At 53.4% G+C, this 21406-nt stretch overlaps 8 protein-coding genes across 8 annotated transcripts; 5 read left to right on the top strand and 3 right to left on the bottom strand.

Annotated features, from left to right (window-relative positions):
• Positions 1–121: 121 nt before the first annotated feature.
• Positions 122–4454, bottom strand: LAESUDRAFT_747311 (uncharacterized protein; the record flags this gene model as incomplete). Its single annotated transcript, XM_040911466.1, has 16 exons — positions 4181–4454; positions 3577–4123; positions 3411–3524; positions 3031–3081; positions 2981–2998; positions 2845–2877; positions 2542–2794; positions 2385–2486; positions 2158–2328; positions 1851–2003; positions 1507–1792; positions 1244–1389; positions 841–1196; positions 475–790; positions 379–431; positions 122–244 (listed from the first exon to the last, which is right to left on the bottom strand). The coding sequence occupies exons 1-16, from the start codon at positions 4288–4290 to the stop codon at positions 122–124; spliced, it is 2832 nt and encodes a 943-aa protein (XP_040768354.1). The 5' UTR covers positions 4291–4454.
• Positions 4455–7049: 2595 nt separating this feature from the next.
• Positions 7050–9876, bottom strand: LAESUDRAFT_720955 (uncharacterized protein). Its single transcript, XM_040907929.1, has 13 exons — positions 9730–9876; positions 9623–9673; positions 9438–9470; positions 9135–9387; positions 8979–9080; positions 8752–8922; positions 8652–8690; positions 8447–8599; positions 8110–8391; positions 8046–8050; positions 7849–7993; positions 7437–7801; positions 7050–7385 (listed from the first exon to the last, which is right to left on the bottom strand). The coding sequence occupies exons 1-13, from the start codon at positions 9748–9750 to the stop codon at positions 7341–7343; spliced, it is 1665 nt and encodes a 554-aa protein (XP_040768353.1). The 5' UTR covers positions 9751–9876; the 3' UTR covers positions 7050–7340.
• An 811-nt stretch (positions 9877–10687) lies between these two features.
• LAESUDRAFT_720953 (40S ribosomal protein S2) lies at positions 10688–12179 on the bottom strand. Its single transcript, XM_040907928.1, has 4 exons — positions 12128–12179; positions 11816–11946; positions 11212–11758; positions 10688–11159 (listed from the first exon to the last, which is right to left on the bottom strand). Exons 2-4 carry the CDS (start codon positions 11923–11925, stop codon positions 11040–11042), a joined length of 777 nt encoding a protein of 258 aa, XP_040768352.1. The 5' UTR covers positions 11926–11946; positions 12128–12179; the 3' UTR covers positions 10688–11039.
• Positions 12180–12593: 414 nt separating this feature from the next.
• Positions 12594–14218, top strand: LAESUDRAFT_340662 (uncharacterized protein). Its single transcript, XM_040902087.1, has 3 exons — positions 12594–12965; positions 13024–13749; positions 13819–14218. Exons 1-3 carry the CDS (start codon positions 12756–12758, stop codon positions 14077–14079), a joined length of 1197 nt encoding a protein of 398 aa, XP_040768351.1. The 5' UTR covers positions 12594–12755; the 3' UTR covers positions 14080–14218.
• A 777-nt stretch (positions 14219–14995) lies between these two features.
• LAESUDRAFT_734445 (uncharacterized protein) lies at positions 14996–16088 on the top strand (the record flags this gene model as incomplete). Its single annotated transcript, XM_040910511.1, has 4 exons — positions 14996–15051; positions 15116–15274; positions 15307–15843; positions 15902–16088. The coding sequence occupies 4 exons, from the start codon at positions 14996–14998 to the stop codon at positions 16086–16088; spliced, it is 939 nt and encodes a 312-aa protein (XP_040768350.1).
• Positions 16089–17335: 1247 nt separating this feature from the next.
• LAESUDRAFT_340604 (uncharacterized protein) lies at positions 17336–18178 on the top strand. The gene has a single exon (XM_040902086.1). It carries the CDS (start codon positions 17474–17476, stop codon positions 17966–17968), a length of 495 nt encoding a protein of 164 aa, XP_040768349.1. The 5' UTR covers positions 17336–17473; the 3' UTR covers positions 17969–18178.
• Positions 18179–18886: 708 nt separating this feature from the next.
• On the top strand, positions 18887–19929 carry LAESUDRAFT_692785 (Smr-domain-containing protein). Its single transcript, XM_040906139.1, has 4 exons — positions 18887–19260; positions 19357–19488; positions 19544–19610; positions 19691–19929. Exons 1-4 carry the CDS (start codon positions 19119–19121, stop codon positions 19839–19841), a joined length of 492 nt encoding a protein of 163 aa, XP_040768348.1. The 5' UTR covers positions 18887–19118; the 3' UTR covers positions 19842–19929.
• Positions 19930–20324: 395 nt separating this feature from the next.
• LAESUDRAFT_643886 (uncharacterized protein) lies at positions 20325–20888 on the top strand (the record flags this gene model as incomplete). The annotated part of the gene is made up of 2 exons (XM_040903810.1): positions 20325–20502; positions 20581–20888. The coding sequence occupies 2 exons, from the start codon at positions 20325–20327 to the stop codon at positions 20886–20888; spliced, it is 486 nt and encodes a 161-aa protein (XP_040768347.1).
• Between the last annotated feature and the right edge of the window lie 518 nt (positions 20889–21406).

Here is a 21406-nt window from a genome sequence, read left to right as displayed (position 1 = left end):
AAGGTAGTTCTCGTTGCTCCTGTGGGTGCGCAGGAAAGATTTCAGTCATCGGAATTTCATGAACGATAGACATAGCCGAACGACATTACTGGATGCTACGCGCAATAAGAAAAGCACTGGTTCAACATCGCCTCATAGACGATTGATCGACGGTGGTCGAATGGACAGCCTTGAACAGCGCACATGTCGGCTCGTGAATCACATCTATTGCTTGGTCCTTGATCATCTCCTCCCTCTTACTCATCTAAATAGTGGATCAGATGCACAATCGACCATGTGAATCAGTGATCCTGATCCATTGATCACCTAACGCAATGCCAGCGTGTGCATGAGCTACACGTATTCTATCAACCCACATCCCACTCTTCGCACACACACCACCTCCAACCCCCATTCCAAACCACCGTGACTCCTCCTTTGGAGCCACAAGCCTATGTTATTGGGCGGAGGGGAAGTGTACCGTCTTTGACTGACCCTGCGTCGGCGACGGGTGCTCGCTCATGCCAGACGGCCCTGCCTGCGGCTCGTTCTCTGCGCGGCTCAGCTGATCTGGCGAGACGTACACGGGCTTCGGGGTCTGCACGATAGAGACGGGCGATACGCTCTCCTGCGCGTCGTTGTCCGTCCCGACGGACTCGTCTTGCATAGTCTCTTCGCCTTCCTCTTCGTTACCATCGCCAAACCGAACCGACTTCGGGGTGCGCAGATCCGACTCCGAAGGGAGCTCTGGCTCGTTCTGATAATCCGGGCCCGGCTCACGCAGAGCGTTCACGTCGCCGCCCAGACGGACCTAACTATAGCATTAGCAAGAACACGACACCGAATGGCAAGGACACATACCGGGGTCTCATCGCCAGGCATGAACACCAAATCGTGCAGCACGTCCCGCAAGGAAGGGCGCCGGCGGATCGTCTCGCCAGTCTTGGGGGTCGTCTCGCCTGCCTTAGAGGATCGCATACTTCCAGTGGGCGACACAACCGGCCCTGCGTTCTCCAGCCCCGCCTCCGCCGTGGCCGGTTCGGCCTGCTCGAGATCGGGGCTCGGGCTGGCGGGCGAATGCGGCACCTCGCCTGCGCGGCGCGTCCACAAGAGCCACTCGGGGGCGCCAGTGTTGCGCGATGTCCAGGTGCGCGACATGGATACCGTGCGGGAACGGACGTTCTTGCCAAAGGAGAAGAATGGGATGGAGAGACCATCTGGGAGAGCATGAGGTGGTGTTTGGTTCAGAGTTCCAGTTGCTTACGGGTAACGATGGAGCATAAAACGACGAAGGATACGATGATTTGCACAGTAGCAGCGAGCAGCTCAGCTTGGCCTTGCGGTGGATCATGCGGCGTGGGAAGTTTGGTAGTGGCTAAGGTGGAGACGTATACTGCCCCGACGCCCATCTTGGGACACAAGTCTGGTATTCAGTAAAAGCGAGATTTGAGTCACGATTGATACTCACGGGTCCTATGAAATGAATCAGTGTGTTGGTCCAAAAAGAATGACCACTCAACAGTGGACGCACCAAAATGTCCAGAGAATAAAGCCTCCCGCCAGTTGGATATCTCTGGCACCCACCGGTACAAAACGAGCAAAGGCGGGATCCGTCGGAGCAACAGGATCGCGATGACGAGTACGACCAGGCGCCACGGCGTGATGCCCAGTTCCGGTGAATTGTACTTGTCGAAGGGCAGCCATGCGCCAATATAGATGAAGCAACCACAGTTCAGCAGCAGGTCAATGACCGATGAGAAAACCTCGTTCTCTGTCTGGTCATTGAAGTGCCCGTCCCAACTGATGGCAGTACCTGAATGGTTGTGAGCACGGATCTGAATAATTGAAGAGCAATGTAGACAAGTACTAACCTGCAGCAAAGGCTGCTAGCAGGTCATCGCTACCTAGAGTACTGACTATGCCAATGGTGAAAAGCGCGAGGGCGAGGTATTGGGCCACGTATGATTCGCGGTCAATAAACCCCTTGCGGTATGAGATCTTCATCAGGTGACAAAAAGCGAGCCCTGTTAACGACAAGGTCAGCGTATCGCAAATAATCACCCAGAAATGCTACTTGCCCAAGACTGCACCGAGAACAGTACCTAGTATGACTTGGTCTGAGAGAAAGAAAAAGCCAACACTCAGTGCATGCAGCAGGGGAACACTTGTGAGACCTACATAACCAGCCCACTAGGAACCATTTGCCAATAGCCTCCCGACGGCTGCTCTCGACTGTGAGATAGATTGAGACGCTCAGGAAAGGGTACGCCAGGCCGTCGTTGGCGGCAGACTCCGCAGACAGGATGCGACGCAGGTTCGGAGGTACATGCTTCATTGCAAATTTCCCGCCTGGCATTATAAACGTATTAACCAATGGAGACGCAGTCACGAGACATAATCCGTACCGACAATCGCCGCGCTTATGATAGGGTCAGTCGGCGTCAGACACGCGGCGACCACGAGTGCTGAGATGTAGTTGTACGGAGAGAACAAACCATAGATGATAGCTGGAAATGCAACGGATATCAGACAAACCGGTAGACTAGGGAGAAACGGACATGCCTGCAACCACTACCCATCCAAATGCCATGGTAGGCACAACCATCACAAGGAGCCCTTTGACATGATCCGCCATGTATGACTGCGGCAGCTCGACACCGATAGCGAACAGACCTGTTGCCAGAACGATGCGCATGACTTCCAGTGTGACAGCATTCGAATCGCTACCCCATGATCGAGGATCAAAGGCGTTGGCGCAGTATGGACCGATAATGATACCAAAAGCGGTCCCGAGCACGACTTCATTAATGTAGAGCTAGATCCGACCTATAAGCCAATTTCAAGCATCATTTGCTTCATGATCACCTTTTCCTTCACCAACAACGACAGCATACTGAACTGTGAGAGCAAAACAAAATCAGCAGGCTTGTTGAGAGGGATATTTGCCAGTGGTAGACTCGGCGATAACGAGCTGCGAGGTCTCTGAGGTCTTTGTGCACACCAATGATATCGCATATCCCTGGAGAAGTGCGAAATGAAACAAACACTCACCAAGACAACGAACCCTCCGAGCACAATGTACGCTAAGCTGGGATCGCTGATCTATGTGTACAGCGAGTTTGCGAAGGAAACAATGAGTGAGATGGCACACGGACTTGCAGCAGATCCAGAGCCATCTCGCGACAAGATTTGACAACAAAAATATCAGTGATGAACTTGTTGCTGTTGCACGGAGGAGCGAGAGGATCCAGAGCAGGTCAAACGACTGCTCATTGCACCTCCTTATCCAGATAACGCCGGTACGAAAGATTAGCACGTGGCCGGCTATTTCGCCGAAATTCAATTTCATTGAACTAATTAGGGCCAAATCTGATGTTGTATTTTAAATAATGTTCGTGGTTCGGGAAACGTATGACAATTTACTAATACACCTTCTTGCCCTGTGCAAGCTGTAGGTGCATGCTGTATTCGTCGTATGGGTACTTCAACTGAGCATTCTCTCTCTTTGCAAGATCGGGGGTGAGGAATGCGTATGTCTTCGTGATCTGCAAGATCGATTCGTTACACAATACAAGGCTCGACGACATGAATACGCACCGCAGCGAAGGTTGCCTTCAAGAAGTTACCCATCGTTGCTGTTGAACCCTTTGATTGCGTGTAGCAATCCTCGACACCGGCCATCTGCAGCAGTCGCTTCGATGCGGGGGCGGCGACGAGACCAGTACCTCTTGGTGCGGGGATGAGCCGGCACATGACAGAACCGACCTTCCCGCTGACCTTCGAGGGCACAGTGTGCGGCTCACCGAGCGCAGCACCCCAATACCCCCGTCGGACGGGAACAACGGAGAGTTTGGCGAGGACGATGGCTCCGCGAATAGCGGTCGCGACTTCCTTCGCGCACTTGACACCGAGATCGACATGGCCATCAGAGTCACCGACCGCGACGAATGCCTTGAAACGCGTGCGCTGCCCCGCACGGGTTTGTTTCTGAACGGGCATGATCTTCATCACTTCATCCTTGAGTTTCGGCAGGAGAGTGTCGACGATCTGGTACTCCTTCACAGGCAGCGAGAAGAGATAGATCTCCTCAATCTCCTTGATCTTGCCGTCCTTCACGAGACGACCGAGCTTCGTGACAGGCACCCTACGCTCGTGCCACGTTTGGCAATCGTTCGCGACATCGGCAGACAGTAGGGCTTACCATTCCTTCTCCTCGTCCTTGCGGCCTCCGCGGCGAGGGCCCCGACGGCCACGTCCCCTGTCACCACGTCCACGCCCGAATCCACCGCGTCCACGTCCAGTGTCAGCCATTGTTCGTCGCAGAGGAGATAAATGCAGTCAAAAAGAAGAGCGCGAGCGGCGTGGACGCCGAGGGTTGCAACGTTGAACGTTGACTCAAGGAGTCGCACGGGTGCCATCCGCGAAAGGAACCACTCACAGATCATACGTGTGATTGTGAACTCAAAAGGTGCCGCGGCGACTGTGTGTTGTACGTCCCTAATCTTGAGATCACAGACAGAGAACATAGGAGCTCAAATATGTCCAATGCTAGGACAGTGCCACAGCCTCTATCCTTGCACAATGGAGGTATGCAATGATCAACAGAGGCTGTGTAAGCATCAGCGGACCATATCGGACCCGTGAAGGTTTGCGGTTCTGTGGTATCGAAGCGTTCGTTACATATATAAGAGGTTCCACACCTCCAAGTCGCCACAGGCCATCCAACCTACTACTAAGTCGTATTCCCTCTCGTCGACATCCTCTGCATCATTGTCATCCTCCATCTTGACAGGCCATGTCTCGCGCACATTGAACCCACTCGTGAGCAGCTACAACCATGTTCTCGGACACTTGCTCATACAACAACATGCAAGCAGTCCGATCCTGCCATGGTCGCCCCGGTGTCGGACGCCAATGCAGTCCCACCCGTCAATCATCCTCAGCCGCGCCTTCCACCCGAGATCTGCGAGCGCATCATCGACCATCTCAATTCATTAAGATATGATAATGAAAGACGGACTCTGTTGAACTGCGCCCTCGTTTGCCGAGAGTGGTACGCCGAGAGCCGTGCGGTCTTGTTCGAGAAGAGCAGGCTCCGCACTCGGAAACAGGCGATCGCCTGTGCGAGGTCACTGACGCGGATCCCTCGAGACAGGCCCGGGGTTGGCATCGATTCTCGTAACGCTGCCAGGGAAACTTCCAAAGCTGGCCTCGCTTGAGTTCAAGAGGGTCAGCTTCGAGCAGTGCTCTATGCACAATTTAGTGTTTTGGCGCTTGCGCGAATTCAGTCATATCACATCACTGTCGCTACAGAATGTGACATTGCCATCGGCGAGCCCCTTCTTTCAGCTCATTTGTTCATTTCCTCGTCTGCAGCACCTTTCTTGCATGTTTCTGGGCTGGAGCGAACGAAGTCCATGGCTTCACTGCCTGAACGCCATCGCATGCTTTGAGGACATTGACTTCCCTTGAATATGACCTGTCATGCGTCGAAGGCATTGGACGTATTCTACTCGGTCTGCTGGATCGAGCTATCCTCAAACACTCAACCTATCTTCACAAGTCACCGCGGCCGCTCTTGCTTTTACTCAAGGCATGTTGAACATAGCCAACAGGAGGCTCGAGGAGGCAACAATCACTTTCAGTACACTAGAGAACAACACTGGTGGCAACATCCAGCCCTTGCTCTGTGAGTATGCAAACAAATAGTGTTCCATGCACAGGATGACTCATACTTTTGGAGTGCACCCTATCAGCTTTGAAGCAATATCAATCTGCAGGCACTGGATCTGCGAATCAGCACTTGAGAAATGAATAACATTGCACCGTTTGTCCGGAGTGTGCTGCAGCCTCTGCTCAACACAATATCGTCAAAAGACCTTAGAAAGATCTGTTTCTCCATAGTAGACTTTTCACAAAGGGAAACAGATGCCTGGCTTGATGCATTTGATCCGGAGGTCTGCATTCAGATTGATGAGCTTTTAGCTGAGGGGCATTCTGCCGAGCTGCAAGCCGTGATCATAGACTATACTTCATTCGATCCTGCGTTGGATGACTCACAGCGTGTCAATGTTTGCGCAGAGATCTGTGTGCGCTTTCCTAAACTGAACAATAAGAACATGTTGACGTGCGTCATCTTCGCTTCTTGGATACCTGACTGAATGAACTCACATCGATTCAGTATCCGATGCTGAGAGGACATTGAAGGCGAAACAACTGGCCAACGAGCAAGCTCGATACGGCATGTCGTTGCCACGTTCATAATGGCCTATGGCGTACCCGCATCATACCTTGTCGCAACCACAATTACACCTCCCCCCCTACCCCCGTAATCACCGTCTTCGCAGAAATCCTCTTGACGCTCACCTCACATCGCTGATATATTTTCGAACGTTCAGCGGCTTCTATTCCACGTTTGTGCTCTCAGTGCCGGATGTAACTACTGCACGAAAGATAGGATTAACGTGTGTCTTTCACTCGCCTCGCTTGATCTGGACCTATGTCTTTACTGTGCGGTTTCGTTCTTATAGATTACAAATGCAGACCAGATGTTTCAGTGGTGGGCCCTCGGATCACCGCACGTCGTGCCGGCACAGTTAGTCTCAAGCTGTAAGACGTCAACGGACGTGTACTATTTTATAACAATAAAAAGATCGAGCGAGGGCAAACGCGAAAACCAGGTGTTGTCGGATACATTCGTGAGAGACCCAGAAAATTCTGGGATCATTGGCATCAGGGCAGCTGAGTGATAGTAGGAGCCTCCTTCACTGAGCCTCAAACGATACGGATCGACTTCGATTGCACAAGTGGCCCGTTGAATGATAGTGGCCAACTCGGCTGGCTACGCCGTCCCAACGCGCCGAGCGATACACGAAAGTGGACGGGAAGAGCCTCGTTCCTCATCGAGTCGCTGCAGAGAAAATAATGATTTAGTCTCACCTCCCGTGAACGATCAGTCAGTAGCGGCTGGCAATGGGTAGCACAAATGTTGGCTCGCGAATCATGTCTATTGCTTGCTAGTCTTCAGTCCCTCCCTCTTACGAAGCAGCGGATAGATGCACAATCGACCAGGTGAACCAATGATCCCGATGAATTGATTGTCCAAGGAAATGCAAGGGTGTGCACGAGTTATACAATTTTCTATCGACCTATGTCTCATTCTTCGCACGCATTCTACCTCCGACCGCGATTCGAAACCATTGTAACTCTTCGGAGCCACAAGCTTATGTTATTGGATACACCATCTTTGACTATGTGTCGGCTAGGGGTGCTCGCTCATGCCGGACGACCGCGCCTGCGGGTCGTTCTCCACGAGGCTCAGCTGATCTGGCGAGACGTACACGGACTTCGGGGTCTGCACGCTAGACCGGCTCATGCAGGACGTTTACGTCGCCGTCCAGACGGACCTGGCTATAGCATTGGAAAAAAACACGACACCATGTGGCAAGAGCACAAACCGTAATGTTATGGCCAGGCGCGGACAGTAAATTGCGCAGCACGTCCCGCAACGAAGTGCGCGGGCGGACCATTTCGCCTGTCTTGGACTTCATCTCGCCTGCCTTGGAGGATCGCATACTTCCAGCAGGCGACACAACCGGCCCTGCGTTCTCCAGCCCCTCCTCCGCCGTGGTTAATTCGGCCGGTTTGGCCTGCTTGAGAGAGAAGCTGGGGAGGGCGGGTAGGTGCAACACCTGGCCCGTGAGGCGCCTCCACATGAGCCATTCTTCGGCGGCTACGTTGCGGGATCTCCAGGTGTGCGACATGGAGACCGTATGGGAGCAGACATTCTTGCCGAAGGAGAACACTGAAATAGAAAGGCCATCTGGGAGAGCATAAGATGGCGTTTGAGTGAGATTTCTATGCGCTTACGGGTGATGATGGAGCATAGAACGATGAAAGATACGATGATTTGCACAGTGGCAGCGAGCAGCTCGGCTTGGTCTTGCGGAGGATCGTGAGGCGTGGGAAGTCTAGTAGTGGCCAGGGTAGAGACGAATACTGCCCCAACGCCCATCTTGGGACACAAGTTTAGTGAAGGCGAGGGTTAACTCATAACCGATACTCACGGGTCCTGTAAAATGAAACAGTGTGTTGGTCAGAAAGAGAATGATCATTCGACAGTGGACGCACCAAAATGTCCAGAGAATAAAGCCTCCCGCCAGTTGAATATCTCCGGCACCCACCGGTACAGGAGGAGCAAAGGAGGAATCCGTCGGAGAAACAGGATCGCGATGAAGAGTACGACCAGGCGCCACGGCGTGATGCCAAGTTCCGGTGAATTGTACTTGTCGAAGGGCAGCCATGCGCCAATATAGATGAAGCAACCACAGTTCAGCAGCAGTTCAAGGACTGATGAGAAACTTTCGTTCTCTATCTGGTCGTTGAAGTGCCCATCCCAATTGATGGCAGTGCCTGGATGGTTGTGAGCATGTGTTTGTATCGTTGAAACGAATGAATAAGTACTAGCCTGCAGCGAAGGCTGCCAACAGGTCGTCGCTACCCAGAGTACTTACTATGCCAATGGTAAAAAGCGTGAAGGCGAGGTATTGGGCCAGGTGTGATTCGCGGTCAATAAACCCCTTGCGGTATGAGATTTTCATCAGGCGACAAAACGCGAGCCCTGTGAGCTACGAGGTCAGCGCATCGCAAAGAATCATCCGGATTGCACTTGCCTAAGACTGCGCCGAGCACAGTGCCCAGTATGACTTGGTCTGAGAGAAAGAAACAGCCAACACTCAGTGCATGCAGCAGGAGAACACTTGTGAGACCTACACAACCAGCCTACTAAAAACCATTTGCCAATAGCCTCCCGACGGGTGCTCTCGACTGTGAGATAGATTGAGATGCTCAGGAAAGGGTACGCCAGGCCGTCGTTGGCGGCAGACTCCGCAGACAGGACATTACGCAGGTTCGGAGGTACATGCTTCATTGCAAATTTCCCGCCTGGCATTATAAACGTGTTAACCAATGGAGACGCAGTCACGATACAAAATCCGTACCGATAATCGCCGCACTGATAATTGGGTCTGTCGGCGTCAGACACGCGGCCACTACGAGCGCTGAGATGTAGTTGTACTGCGAGAACAAACCATAGATGACAGCTGGAAACGCAACCGATATCAGACAAACCGGTAGGCTAGGAGAAACGCACATGCCTGCAACCACCACCCATCCGAACGCCATCGTAGGCACAACCATTACCAGGAGCCCCTTGACATGGTCTGCCATGTATGACCGCGGCAGCTGGACGCCGATAGCGAACAGACCAGTCGCCAGAACGATGCGCATGACTTCCAGTGTGATGATATTTGAATGGCTACCCCATGATCGAGGATCGAAGACGTTGGCGCAGGATGGACCGATAATGATACCGAAAACAGTCCCGAGCACGACCTCACTAATGTAGAACTAGATTTGGTCTATAAGCCGACTTCAAGCGACAATTGTTTCATGATCACCTTATCCTTCACAAGCAACGACACGATACTAAACTATGAGAGGCAAAAAATCAGCACTCTCGGTAAGAAAACTATGCGCCAGTGGTAGACTTTGGTGATAAGAAGTTGCGAACTCTCCGAGGTCTTCATGTACACCAAAACATCGCATACCCCTGGAGAAGTGCGAAATGAAACAAAACACTCACTAAGACAACGAATCCTCCCAGCACAATGTACGCTATGCTGGGATCGCTGACCTGTGTGTAAAGCGAGTCTATGAGATAGACAATGAATGAGGTGACGACACACGTACTTGCACCAGATCCAGAGCCATCCCGCGATAAAATTTCGATAACAGGAATATCAGTGGTGAACTTGGTCTGATGCACGGAGGAGCGAGAGGAGAGAACAGGTCAGACGGCTGCACACCGCACCTCTTATTTACCCAGTCCAGTCTGGCATCGGCAAGCATGACAGGTCCACAGAAGAGCAGACTAACACTTACCTTGGTATGTCATCCGTGGTTGATCGTCGGTCGCGCACCCTGGGCGCATTTCCGTAGACACATAGTGCTCACCGGTCCTATTTTGTTTCTTGAAAATCCTGATGTAGGCTTTATGATGAATGAACCGTGACGGTGTACCCATTCACTTGCAGATTATGAAGCTGCCGCAAGTGCCGCTTTTGACCAAACGTAAGCATGCCAGAGCCACTCTTCAATGTTTCTCGAGTGGAGGTGAACATGCATGATACAGACTGGAAAATGCGACATGATGAATAATCGATACCTATGCTGGTACCCAGTGCCGTTCATTTCCGCAACATGGTCCCAGTGCGCCGCAAGGCGATGGAAGTAAGATGAAAAAGCGATGTGCGACAAGGCACTTCTTTTCCTAGATGAGTCGGGTGCAGGCTTTACGCCCGGATGCCTCCTGACGCAGACCCTTGAAGGTGAAGGCAGCTCCTATTTGTCTCCCCTAGGCAGACCTATAAATCTCCTTTTTTGAGTTGGGGGATATCGATCACAGGGAAGCTCCCATGCATCATTGAAACTCAAATCGACTTGTTCTCGCTAGTTACGCATGAAAGGAAGCTCCCAACCCGGAGAAAATTCCGAACAAGGAGGTGTTGAGACTTACTGTCTTTTGAAGGCATCTTAAGGCGGATTTGAGTTTCTCTGATGCTCAGCTGTCGCATTATCTACTTCCTACGTAATCTGCGTACGAGGCACAAGGCCTCTCACGTCTCCTCGGCACGATGCATGGATTTAACGGCTGTTAACTTCTTACCCAGAGATGATTCGCTAGTCAATAGTCTAATTAATTGTATGCCGTGAACACCGGCATGCTCACGAGGTAAGCGATATTGCCACGTTGAGCTTAGCTAGCTAGGCTGAATGAGATATTGCACCTCAAATAATAATGAACGGATGACAATCATACTATCCACCCGCAGGCTTCAAGCCAGATCATATACTGCTGCTCTGCTGACGATCCCTCCGCTATGTATGTCATGGAATAAGAAAATATCGTGGATTACATGCATGGAGCAAGTCTAGCATGACGGACTTCGCGTCCCGAAGATTTTGACAGCATGCGATATGGTACAGGGATGGAAAGCCGTCTAATACGCCTTCTTGGCCTGGGCAAGCTGTAGGTGCATGCTGTGTTCGTCGTATGGGTACTTCGACAGAGGGATCTCGCGCCAGAGGTCGGGCGTGAGGAATGAGTATGTCTTTGTGATCTGCAAGATCGATTAGTTATACAATACAAGAGTCGACAACATGAATACGCACCGCAGCGAAGGTTGCCTTCAAGAAGTTACCCATCGTTGCTGTTGAACCCTTTGATTGCGTGTAGCAATCCTCGACACCGGCCATCTGCAGCAGTCGCTTCGATGCGGGGGCGGCGACGAGACCAGTACCTCTTGGTGCGGGGATGAGCCGGCACATGACAGAACCGACCTTCCCGCTGACCTTCGAGGGCACAGTGTGCGGCTCACCGAGCGCAGCACCCCAATACCCCCGTCGGACGGGAACAACGGAGAGCTTGGCGAGGACGATGGCTCCGCGAATAGCGGTCGCGACTTCCTTCGCGCACTTGACACCGAGACCGACATGGCCATCAGAGTCACCGACCGCGACGAATGCCTTGAAACGCGTACGCTGTCCGGCACGGGTCTGTTTCTGAACGGGCATAATCTTCATCACTTCATCCTTGAGTTTCGGCAGGAAGAAGTCGACGATCTGGAACTCCTTCACAGGCAGCGAGAAGAGATAGATCTCCTCCATGGACTTGATCTTGCCGTCCTTCACGAGACGACCGAGCTTCGTGACAGGCACCCTACATTCGCGCTACATTTGGCAATCGTTCGCGACGTCGGCGGAATCTGGGACTCACCACTCCTTCTCCTCGTCCTTGCGGCCTCCACGGCGAGGGCCCCGACGGCCACGTCCTCTGTCACCACGTCCACGCCCGAATCCACCGCGTCCACGTCCAGCGTCAGCCATTTTTTGTTGCCGAGGTGATGACTGCAGTCAGAAAGAAGAGCGTAAGCAGCTTGAACACTGAAGGTTGAATCAAGGTGCATCCACTAAAGAGGCCGTCCATCCATCATGTAAATGGGCGCATTTTGGCCTGATATTTCGGTTGAGCATCCAACCCAGCATTTCCTGCGCATTCGGAGCATCACACTAGCATAGAAACACTCACGTCTTGAGGTAGGTCGAGCTCGCCGATGGGTTGCCGCTTGCCTTGGGCGTCGATTACTAGAGATGTGGCTGAACGCCCTGCCCTGACGGCAGGACCCTGGTCACCGGGGTCCGGCCCACTTTCCGGTATGAATCCATCTATCTCGCAATGCTGGGCTCTGGAGTCTGCGCAATGTGCAAGTCTACATATCGAACTGTGCACACAAGTATGCTTGCAGATGATTGCCGACAATCCCGCTCTCGAATGTGATACATTCAAACTACCTGAACTCTGGACTCGCTCGCGTTGTGCTTTGAAAAAGTAGGACTCTGTATGTCGCGGCGATGGGCTCTTCCGACTCAATGCAGCTTGTTGTGGAGCGTTGCTCAAGGCGACCCCAGGATCTGGCCTAGGTTAATCAAATGTACGACGTAGACGTATAGGATCGTCGACGTCGCGCAACGAGCTTTTCAAAACTGACAGACGAAGAACGTAGTGGAGCTACAGATCTGCGTGCAATGCGCATCTATCGACAGTGTACAAAACGCTCCTCCTCCACATGCAGCGCACCGCAGGTTCCCCTCCCCCCTCCTGCTTCATCTCCTCAGGCATTGTTGTGTCTTGAATAGAGCGACGTCGAGCGGGCAGGATGCAGCAACCACTTGGCTCCGTAGATATTGATTTCGACTCATTCATCCCGCTTCCGCGTCGACCAAGAATCACTGTGTACCCGAACTCCCTGCAGTCTCATGCGGCTCGATCCTACTCCAGCGATGTCCGCCACACAGAGCTCTCTGCGAGCGCATGCTTCGGGCCTGTAGCAGAGCGCTACGCGTCAAATGCCGACCGGCGAAACGAGGTGAGCACTACAATATTTGGGTCTAAAGGTATTCCCTTGGCCGAACCATCAACTGTAGAACGATGTCACAAACTGCAATGCCTCTGTTTACGACGTCACGTCTCTTCTGCCGTCTCGCAAGCTACCAACACGGGTAGTCGCTGCTTCAATTACTGACGTTATACACTCGCCTCAAGCTGGAGCTGGCAGCATACACTCAGACTCCTCCAGGTCGTCGTCTAGGGGAAGCTCAAACTCGCCCTGTAACACCGATCTCAGTGTGGAAGCGTTCGCGTTGGACGTGGATAGGTCGTTCGGCGAAGAGGCCGCCCAAGCCTCCGCTACTCAGATGCAAGCACGCTCGATCCGGGACGTATCAGACACGTCCATCCCAATCAGTTTGGATATCGGTACTTCTTCCTTCAGATCTCCGTCAATTCGGCGTGCGCCACTACAAAACTCCATCTCTGAGTACTCGTCTCCATCTGGTCGGCATGATGTTTCCGTGCCTTCTCATGCATTTCAAGCATATCGACCTTTGCCATCAGAATTCCATTTGAATACCATCAAGGTGCAGAAAATGCCTTCGACGGCGAGAATGAGCATGGAAGAAGCATACGGTATTCGCGCTCCAGCTGCGGTGACTGCCCTAAAAGTCACGAAGGAGAACATGGTCGTTGTGAAGGTTGCTACACCGATACCCACCGACGTCGCAAGGGCAAGCGAATCTTCCGCCATGAGAAGCGCTGTTACTGTCGCGGCGAGACACGCAGAGTTGAATGCGATCGAGCCGATCAGACATGTGGTGCGTGTCCTTATAAGCTGTGCTTCGGAGGCTGTCCGATGACCTGTAACCCTGGTCTTTGGTTCGCAGGTTCCTAGACTTCCGATGTCCAGGGTAGTCGAAACCTCTCCTCTGCTGAACATGCACTCCACGGCAGCCCAATCTCTGACGAACCACCATAGCGGTCTGGCGTCTTCCTCAGGCACAGATTCTCAGACAGCTCTCATGTCTCTCTCCTTTGATCTATTCGAAGAGATTGAAGGAATGCTTGGGAGGAGGTCGCGAAGACCAGAGCCTGTCCGACGTGCTCGCAGTACGTCAGCCATTCCTCAATATGACCATGTGTCATGATGCGCGACCAACGTGTCATGAAAGATCGCTCGCAAGCAGCTCGGTCGATTCTACCGGATGCGTTCACTCTGGTATAATAGTCCGCGTAGAGGTGCCACGGGCTTCGGCCTAAAGTATGAAACGTGACGGCGGCCTTTGAGGTCGCGTTGCACAATTCGGCATCGCCGGACTTCTGCGCTAGAACGCTCCTGCAAAAGCCACTACTTCGTGGTCGGGATCGCACCATTGCAGCTTGCCTGGACACTTGATGCGTCAACTGATGATTATATCACGAATGTTAGGCTGTCGGGCGTATCGGAGCTGGTTCTCTTATCGTTCGTCGAACTCTATCGCCTTGCAGCGTCTGGACCCATGTACTTCGCACACAGAAGCAGGCAGGACTCGCTGATATGGGCATAACTCTCGGAGGAGATGGGTGGAGATGTAAGGTCATGTGTGCGGTGTTTGAATGGGGGAACTCAATTGCAAGCAGCATCCCGGTGCCACCGGGAGCCTTGCCGCTGCCTTGCATACCACTCGTGTAGCTTTTCACTGTGTTCGCACCATGTTCGTTGCGTGCTTGGTTGCAATTAATGATGTGCAATGAGCCGCACGTGTGTGAAAAATCGCGAAATGACGAAGGAAAGACCTCGATCAGCGAACGGCAACTAGCAGGCCGTAGCGCCGTAGCGGGCCACAATTGACCACGTGGCGGTATCCGGGGTCCCAGATAACAAAGACCGATAAAGAGTGGCCCTGGCGTGGACCCCTCTTCACTGCACCGCATTGCTGACTTGCTCACAGCGCTCGCACTAACTCGCTCGCATCTGCTTTTGTGAACGCGCTACCTCATTCGTCCCACCCGATTTGACTGGCTCTCTTCCACAACCACACCAGAAACAACTCTTTAAGCCGTTCGCGAACAAATTGGCACCTCATGTCGATAATAAATATGATGAATTATACAAAACAGTCATCTAGTATTTGCCCCACGTAAGTTTTAATATCGGTAGACTGCTGGCTTCATTTCGGCTCATTTCTTTCCTTCGATAATCAGCAACGGCCGTCAGGCTGTTGGAGATGGGGCTTTCTACACCGACATAACTCCTAGCGTGCTGGCAGTGTGCCACATGGAGGGAAACGACTCCATGTACTATTACTCTACTACGTTCTCTGGCGGGCCCGGGGTGAGTACTCGCAAGACTCTCAAAAACGTGTAATCAGGTGCAGACTGAACTCTCGTTGCAGTGGCGGTTTTGACACCCCCAAAGTAAAATGCCCTCCCGACAGAGGGTCGTCAGACTGGGTGACAGACAGTCTGGCGCCAGCCATTGCTTCCCCTTCCTCTTCCCCTTCCGATACTTCCTCCACGCTATCATCGTCTCTCAGGGCAGACAGCCTTTACTCCAAGCCAATCGATTATCCTCCCACTCCGCCTCCTGACTTTACCCATGGCCAGCCGAGCGCGCCCCGTGCGATTGCGGGCAAGGGCGCACATGCACCCCTCCCCGACATCGCTACTCCTCCGCTGACGCCTGACGACGCGGAGGAAGGCGGGGGCAGCCTCGCAGCCATCAGTGCGAAGCAGCAAGATACGGCGCTCGAGTTCCTTTCAACGCTCTTCCCGATGAACGCATTGGGCGCATTGCCGCATGCGAAGAGTGTGTCCATCTCTGGTCCGAACTTGGGTGCCGCCTTCGACGGCGTTGTGCTCGAGTTACCGGGCAAACCAAAAACGCTTTATGTCGACGGAAAAAGCGCAGCAAACGTCAACTTGAGAGAGAGGTGAGTCTTCGGGTTACACAATTGTCTCGTTTTAGAAATTGATGTTGCTGGCGGTTAGCATTGTTGCGCTGCTGGATCTGGCGGATGAGAGTCTGCAGTGTTCGGCTCTGGTCATTGCATTGGAGAAGTCGTCTCCATTCCTTGGCGACTTGCTTCATTCTTTGATGTACGTCGGAGGATCCGTTGTCACTAAACCACCCTTCCAGGTTGACCCTGCCTACGTTCTCGTGGGATTGGAGATTTGAGTCGGGCCATGGCGGCGGATTGAGAGCGAGAGCTTCTATAATGGACAGCTGTATGTTCCCGCTCCTCTGTATCTAGTGGATGTCGGGAGAGCTTGAGCAATGAGATCATTCATTTTTTCTTCTACCTTGTTCGTTTGGTAGAATAGTGTTGATGCAATGCTGGGATTGGCTGGTTGCAAGTCGCACAGAGTCCAGCAATCAAAGGTGCTTGGTGAGTGGGCCCCCAGCTCCAAATGTCTGGTGCTCAGATCATGCGCCCCCTTTTCCAGCCATTTGATTATCTACTCCTTCACATGCCGTAACATCGAATCGCCTAGGTGGGTGTCCCACCACTGACAGAATGCGCGTAGAGCCGAGTTCACTTTCGAAATGCTCGCTCAACGTTGCAATCGACTAGAATGTCAGGAGACCTATTCTTAGACCTGGTAATTTGACCTTCTCTCGTGCGGAAAATGGCGGCTCGTGTACGTGCTGCGTTGTGTGCTTACTTCATGTTTAAGTCGACAGGTCGACTGCCCGAAGCCTGTAACCAGAGCGCGAGCGAGAAAGAACGGAATCGGGAGCCTGAAAGACCCAATCCATCACCGTCCGTACGTGCCCACCATGCCCCAGAGACCCACGATCCTATGGAGCAGTCGGGGCCTATATCCTCTATGGCACTTCCTTCCCCATCCCGCGGCGGTTTTTAATCTCCCAGTGCTGCTTCCGCAACCCTTGGACCCGGGTAAGAGGTCAGGAGGTGCGTGCTATGCGTCATAGTGCCGCGCGCGTAGCTGATAGCAGCCATCGTTCGACGTGAAGTACGCCGGGATAGACGCTTGTAGCGACCCGCGGGCGCGTGGAGGCGGTAGTTCTGTCTTTGGGGAGGCTGACGGGTCTGCTTAGCCAGCCAAGCAGTTGTCACAGCCTGGACTTGCGGGTCCTCCTAAGGCGTGGAAAGCACGATGGTCGGCTGGGCGTATGCGATGTTTCCTTCGGCGCATGGAAGCACATCGACGCGGTCCATATTGCTATCGCACATTGTCAAATACGGCGGAAGCATGGAGATACAAGCCTGGGAAGCACGGCTAGTGCGTTTCGAACACGCATGCGGCTGTCAGTGGCTATAGGCTCACGGTTGACGCGCTCGCCTCAGAACGCCAAAACGGCGCCCCGGGAGGCAGAGTCCAGTCGGCGGGAGGAGGCCGATGACTATAATGCCTTCTCGCGGGATCACGAGGTCGGTTGGATAAAAAGCCGGTGACTCGGCCGCTACGCGATCAGCTTCTTTTCGGTGCATTGATGATTGCCTCGACGCAGCGTGCGATATATCGTCAGAGGCTTCATGCCATCATCATATACTCGATCGCTGACTGCTCCACAATCGCATCCGAGCTCCTATCTTGATGGGTTTTCACCATGCCTTTGCCCGTGCCATGGGTTTCTGCTGTCTATGTCAGGATTCGCTGCTTGAGGACACTCACGATGCAGCTGTGCCCAACATCGATACCCGACAGAGGCCGAGGCAGGACGACGTATATGTGCCGCCGGTGCTGCTCCGCAATGCCGTGACGCGCCAAATACCTCGGTCGCCACCCCTTTCGTACGACTCGAGTCGGTCAATGGCATCTATTCCTTCGTATAATAATCCGCCGCCGCCTTACCATCCTACAGACTCCGTGAGGTACGCCTTGTCCTCGCGTGTGAGTATGTGGTGCGCATATACTCAAGGAGTCTTAGGAGTTCGGTCAGCATACCATGCGCTCCTAGACGTTGACCGTGGCTTGTCGGAAGGGCATCGCACATCTTTTAGCAAGACGCCATTTCCTCGACAGATCATGGACTGGGAGTTGGATCGGGGCACAGAAAATATGGGCGGGATGAGGTGGGCTTGTGTATAAGCAAACGCGCCTGTGCATGACGTTTGGTGAGTATGGCCAGCCTACATTCTGTGAATGATGCTTTAATGCTATCCCACTACGCCAAGTGCAGATAGCACGTCGTCATCGCTCCCTTTTTCTAATTTATTCGGCAAAGCAAGAACAACAGCAGATGCTGCTGCTTATCAGGTAAGTACTTGTTCGCCGATGCATACGTTGGCTACCTCTTACTGAAGTTCAGACCGAATACGATAATCCCCGAGTCTATAATGACGACTTCGACCCGGACCATTGGTGCTATCGCTGACTATGGATAACTTGAGACCTGAGGTTGGATATTCACGACCGGTCATGACCTATCATTATTTGTTCTACCCCATCTCCGCCGCCTTGATCCTCAATCGTTCATCTTTCTCACTGGCAACCGCGCATGTTACAATTCTCCGCTTGCATGATGTACTTGTTGTCAACCTAATGTATCGCTGTGCTATCTCCCTTAAGATTAGGATGAAAGCATCTTCAAGGATGCACAAGAGCAGATAATGCCACTCATGGACGGCCTGGAATAAGCGACAACGTTGCGCGGCTGGCCATCATATCTACCGGTCGCCTACCAAGCCTTTAGATCTAATGCGATGAACCCGTGTCGAGCACGAGGCAGTACGCCCTTTGAAGGCGGTACTACTTCTGCTCAGCCAAATACAATGGTTGCTGTCAACCGCAGACGCCTTTGCCCTGCCAGCCTCTGTTAGGACATATATCTAAATGCCTCCTGGCCTGAGGCCATTGATCCCTATTACCTCGTCATCCTACTGCTAGAGACTGTACAACTACCTGTCGCTCAACATCAAGATGGGCTTCGGTGCTTTCTTCCAGGCGTTGCTCAACTGCTTCTGTGGCCCCTCTGCGGAGCAGCGGCCTGCGCAGCAGCCTCCCCAACAAAATCGGCCTGAACACAAGCCCTTCCTGCCTGTAGTAGTGCAGCCTCCTAGTAGGCCCGCACAGCGCCCTTCCAAGCCAGCCCGGCCCTCGCCTCCTGTGGTGCGTCTCGACACACCTTTACACATACGAAGGCACCTTACCGCGTCCGAGACAGAACGCTGCCGAGAAGAACCATGACAACGAGCACTACCAGGATCTCCGCACGCGCGCGAAGAGCGAGGGCGCAGAGATGGCGCGCTGCTTCGAGGAGAGCCACGCTGCTTATGCGCGCAAGGACGGCGCGCGCGCGAAGGAGCTCTCCATCGAGGGCAAGGCGCACCAGCGCGAGATGGAGCGGCTGAACGCGCAGGCGAGCGAGTGGATATTTAATGGTGCGTGCGCTGCACGCGCTGCGGCTCGTAGGACGTGCATATATTGACCTTGCTGGCATGGTGTATGTTCCACGCGACTGTTCCAACGCATAACAGAGAACAACAAGGACAGGGAGCCTGGAGAGGTCGATCTGCATGGTCTGTTCGTGAAGGAGGCTCTCACGTTCACGGAACGAGCTATCAACGACGCTCGGCGGCGCGGAACCAACAAGATTCACCTCATTGTTGGTACGTCTTCGTGTCGCCGTGCTCTGTGTAGTCGAAAAGGCCGACCTTCGTTCAGGCAAAGGTTTGCACTCGTCAAACGGCGTTGCGAAGCTCAAGCCCGCCATCGGGGAACTCATGCAGAAGTAAGCGCAATTTCCTCCAGAATGCACGCCCCCCCCCAAGTCGTCCTGTTCGCTCCAATGCTGACCTTCTTCATCATCAGGCAAGGACTCATCGCAGAGCTCGACCAAAATAACTCCGGCGTCTTGATTGTCAACCTGGACGGCCACCCGAGCGGTGAAGGCGCTATAGTCCAGCCCGAGGATATCACGCGTAGCCTGGAGGGCAAGGGCACTGGTTGTTTGATTATGTGAAGGGTGTGTTGCTTGGACCGGATGCTCTCTCGGCCTTTTTGCAGATGCTGGAATGTTTGCTTGTGGATATACCCTACATTGTGTCGGTACCATGCAGGCAGGAATGATGATGATGAATTTACGACGTTCACGAGATGCCTGATCGCCGTGTTCACATGGCGTCGCTTCTTATTGCTGCAAATCCATGAGCAGCCTGAACATCTTTGACCGGGTTTACCACCTTCGACCGCGTCACAACACGATGAGCAAGACATAGATTGTGTAGTGATGTTATCCGGGGCTGCAGGCTGGCCGGAATGATGAGCAAGGACATCTCGGACAGCAATTCCGAATTCCCGGCCCTTCGTAGCTCTCGCATATTCTATCACGACGTTGCGGAACGCTCAGTCATTCTTGTAAGCTCCTGCAGTACGTACACCGCACTTGAACGCCATTGACGGTTCCTTACGCCATGTCGTTGTAAGATATTGCATACACGGAAGAATGTGGAAGAGCGCCTCCATTCGCCGGGCTCGGACATCGTTGTGCTCTCGTCCTCTCATATCGAGACATGTCTCCAGCAGCGCAAATCCCTACCCATTCCCTAACAACGCCAACCCGACACCCTACCAGATCTTCCACCTCCAGCCCACTGCGACGCGCGACCAGGTGAAGGCACGCTGTACGTATGTCCCCTCGTCCCCACCCCTCTCCTTCCTTAGTGTGCACATCGTTCATTTATGTCTTCCCTCCACGCTAGACTACGACCTCGTTCGCATATATCACCCCGACTCCCCAATCAGCCGCGCCGTCCCACCCGAGACCGCTCACTCGCGATTTCAAGCCATCAGCGCCGCCTATGCTGTCCTGACCGGGAAGGTGCAGCGCATGGCCGACGCCGAGTCAGCCAGCACCGGCGAGGGCTTGAAGCCCGACTACCACAATCTGAGCAGGGCAATGTGGCGGGCTCGACAGCGGAAGAGGGCAGAGCTCGATGTGGGGTGGGACGATCGGTGGAAAGACGGAATGATGCTCGGGGCGGTCGTGCTGGTGCGTAGAGATGGTTGATCGCAGTATGCCAGGGGTGCTGAGTTGTGTCGGTGGGTAGGGCGTCGGTGCTTTCGTGTGGCAGACATACTCTACCCGTCGTCAGGCGATGTTGGAATCCTTGGGTCGACAGCAGCCGTACGCTGTGCAGACGGGCAACCGGCGACCGCCCAAACCATCTAGTAAATCCGACGAGGACCTGTTAGCAGAGCCTGAGCCAGGGGCTCCGGAAGCGAAGCCGTGATATTAGCACAGGCGACGTCGGGGAGAACGATGCGCATTCCATTCAACCCCCTCCAATGCATATCGTGCGATTGCTGTCAGGCGAACAGGACGCTGAGCCTGGCAACGCAGGCAGATCGACTATCCTGCGTGTATGGAATCAAGCTGGACGGTGGAGTCGATTACTTCCACTTATACCGCCTACATATTCAGGTCATCATCGCTGTCATGTGCAGCTTTGACCAGGATCGCCTCCTGATGCATGATGCACCCGGCTGTAAGTACCTGTTGGCTGCGGATGACTACCTCATATGATC

This window comes from Laetiporus sulphureus (assembly GCF_001632365.1).
Source record: "Laetiporus sulphureus 93-53 unplaced genomic scaffold LAESUscaffold_4, whole genome shotgun sequence".
In the NCBI taxonomy this organism is placed as follows: Eukaryota; Fungi; Basidiomycota; class Agaricomycetes; order Polyporales; family Laetiporaceae; genus Laetiporus; species Laetiporus sulphureus.
Note: the sequence above shows the minus strand (reverse complement) of the source record. Positions and strands in the feature narration are given on the sequence as shown.

Bases quoted from the DNA above. Each gene is read 5' to 3' on its own strand.
- LAESUDRAFT_692785 (XM_040906139.1), top strand. From the start codon at position 19,119: ATGGCGCGCTGCTTCGAGGAGAGCCACGCTGCTTATGCGCGCAAGGAC. The intron at 19,261-19,356 runs GTGCGTGCGCTG...AACGCATAACAG, and splicing joins GAGCGAGTGGATATTTAATG to AGAACAACAAGGACAGGGAG. The intron at 19,611-19,690 runs GTAAGCGCAATT...CTTCATCATCAG, and splicing joins ATCGGGGAACTCATGCAGAA to GCAAGGACTCATCGCAGAGC.
- LAESUDRAFT_720953 (XM_040907928.1), bottom strand. From the start codon at position 11,925: ATGGCTGACGCTGGACGTGGACGCGGTGGATTCGGGCGTGGACGTGGT. The intron at 11,759-11,815 runs GTGAGTCCCAGA...GCGCGAATGTAG, and splicing joins AAGGACGAGGAGAAGGAGTG to GGTGCCTGTCACGAAGCTCG. The intron at 11,160-11,211 runs GTGCGTATTCAT...TCGATCTTGCAG, and splicing joins TGAAGGCAACCTTCGCTGCG to ATCACAAAGACATACTCATT.
- LAESUDRAFT_720955 (XM_040907929.1), bottom strand. From the start codon at position 9,750: ATGGCTCTGGATCTGGTGCAA. The intron at 8,600-8,651 runs GCAAGTGCAATC...CGTAGCTCACAG, and splicing joins TGTGCTCGGCGCAGTCTTAG to GGCTCGCGTTTTGTCGCCTG. The intron at 8,392-8,446 runs GCTAGTACTTAT...ACAACCATCCAG, and splicing joins GTTGGCAGCCTTCGCTGCAG to GCACTGCCATCAATTGGGAT.
- LAESUDRAFT_340662 (XM_040902087.1), top strand. From the start codon at position 12,756: ATGCAGCAACCACTTGGCTCCGTAGATATTGATTTCGACTCATTCATC. The intron at 12,966-13,023 runs GTGAGCACTACA...CATCAACTGTAG, and splicing joins ATGCCGACCGGCGAAACGAG to AACGATGTCACAAACTGCAA. The intron at 13,750-13,818 runs GTGCGTGTCCTT...TTTGGTTCGCAG, and splicing joins TCGAGCCGATCAGACATGTG to GTTCCTAGACTTCCGATGTC.
- LAESUDRAFT_340604 (XM_040902086.1), top strand. From the start codon at position 17,474: ATGGGTTTTCACCATGCCTTTGCCCGTGCCATGGGTTTCTGCTGTCTA.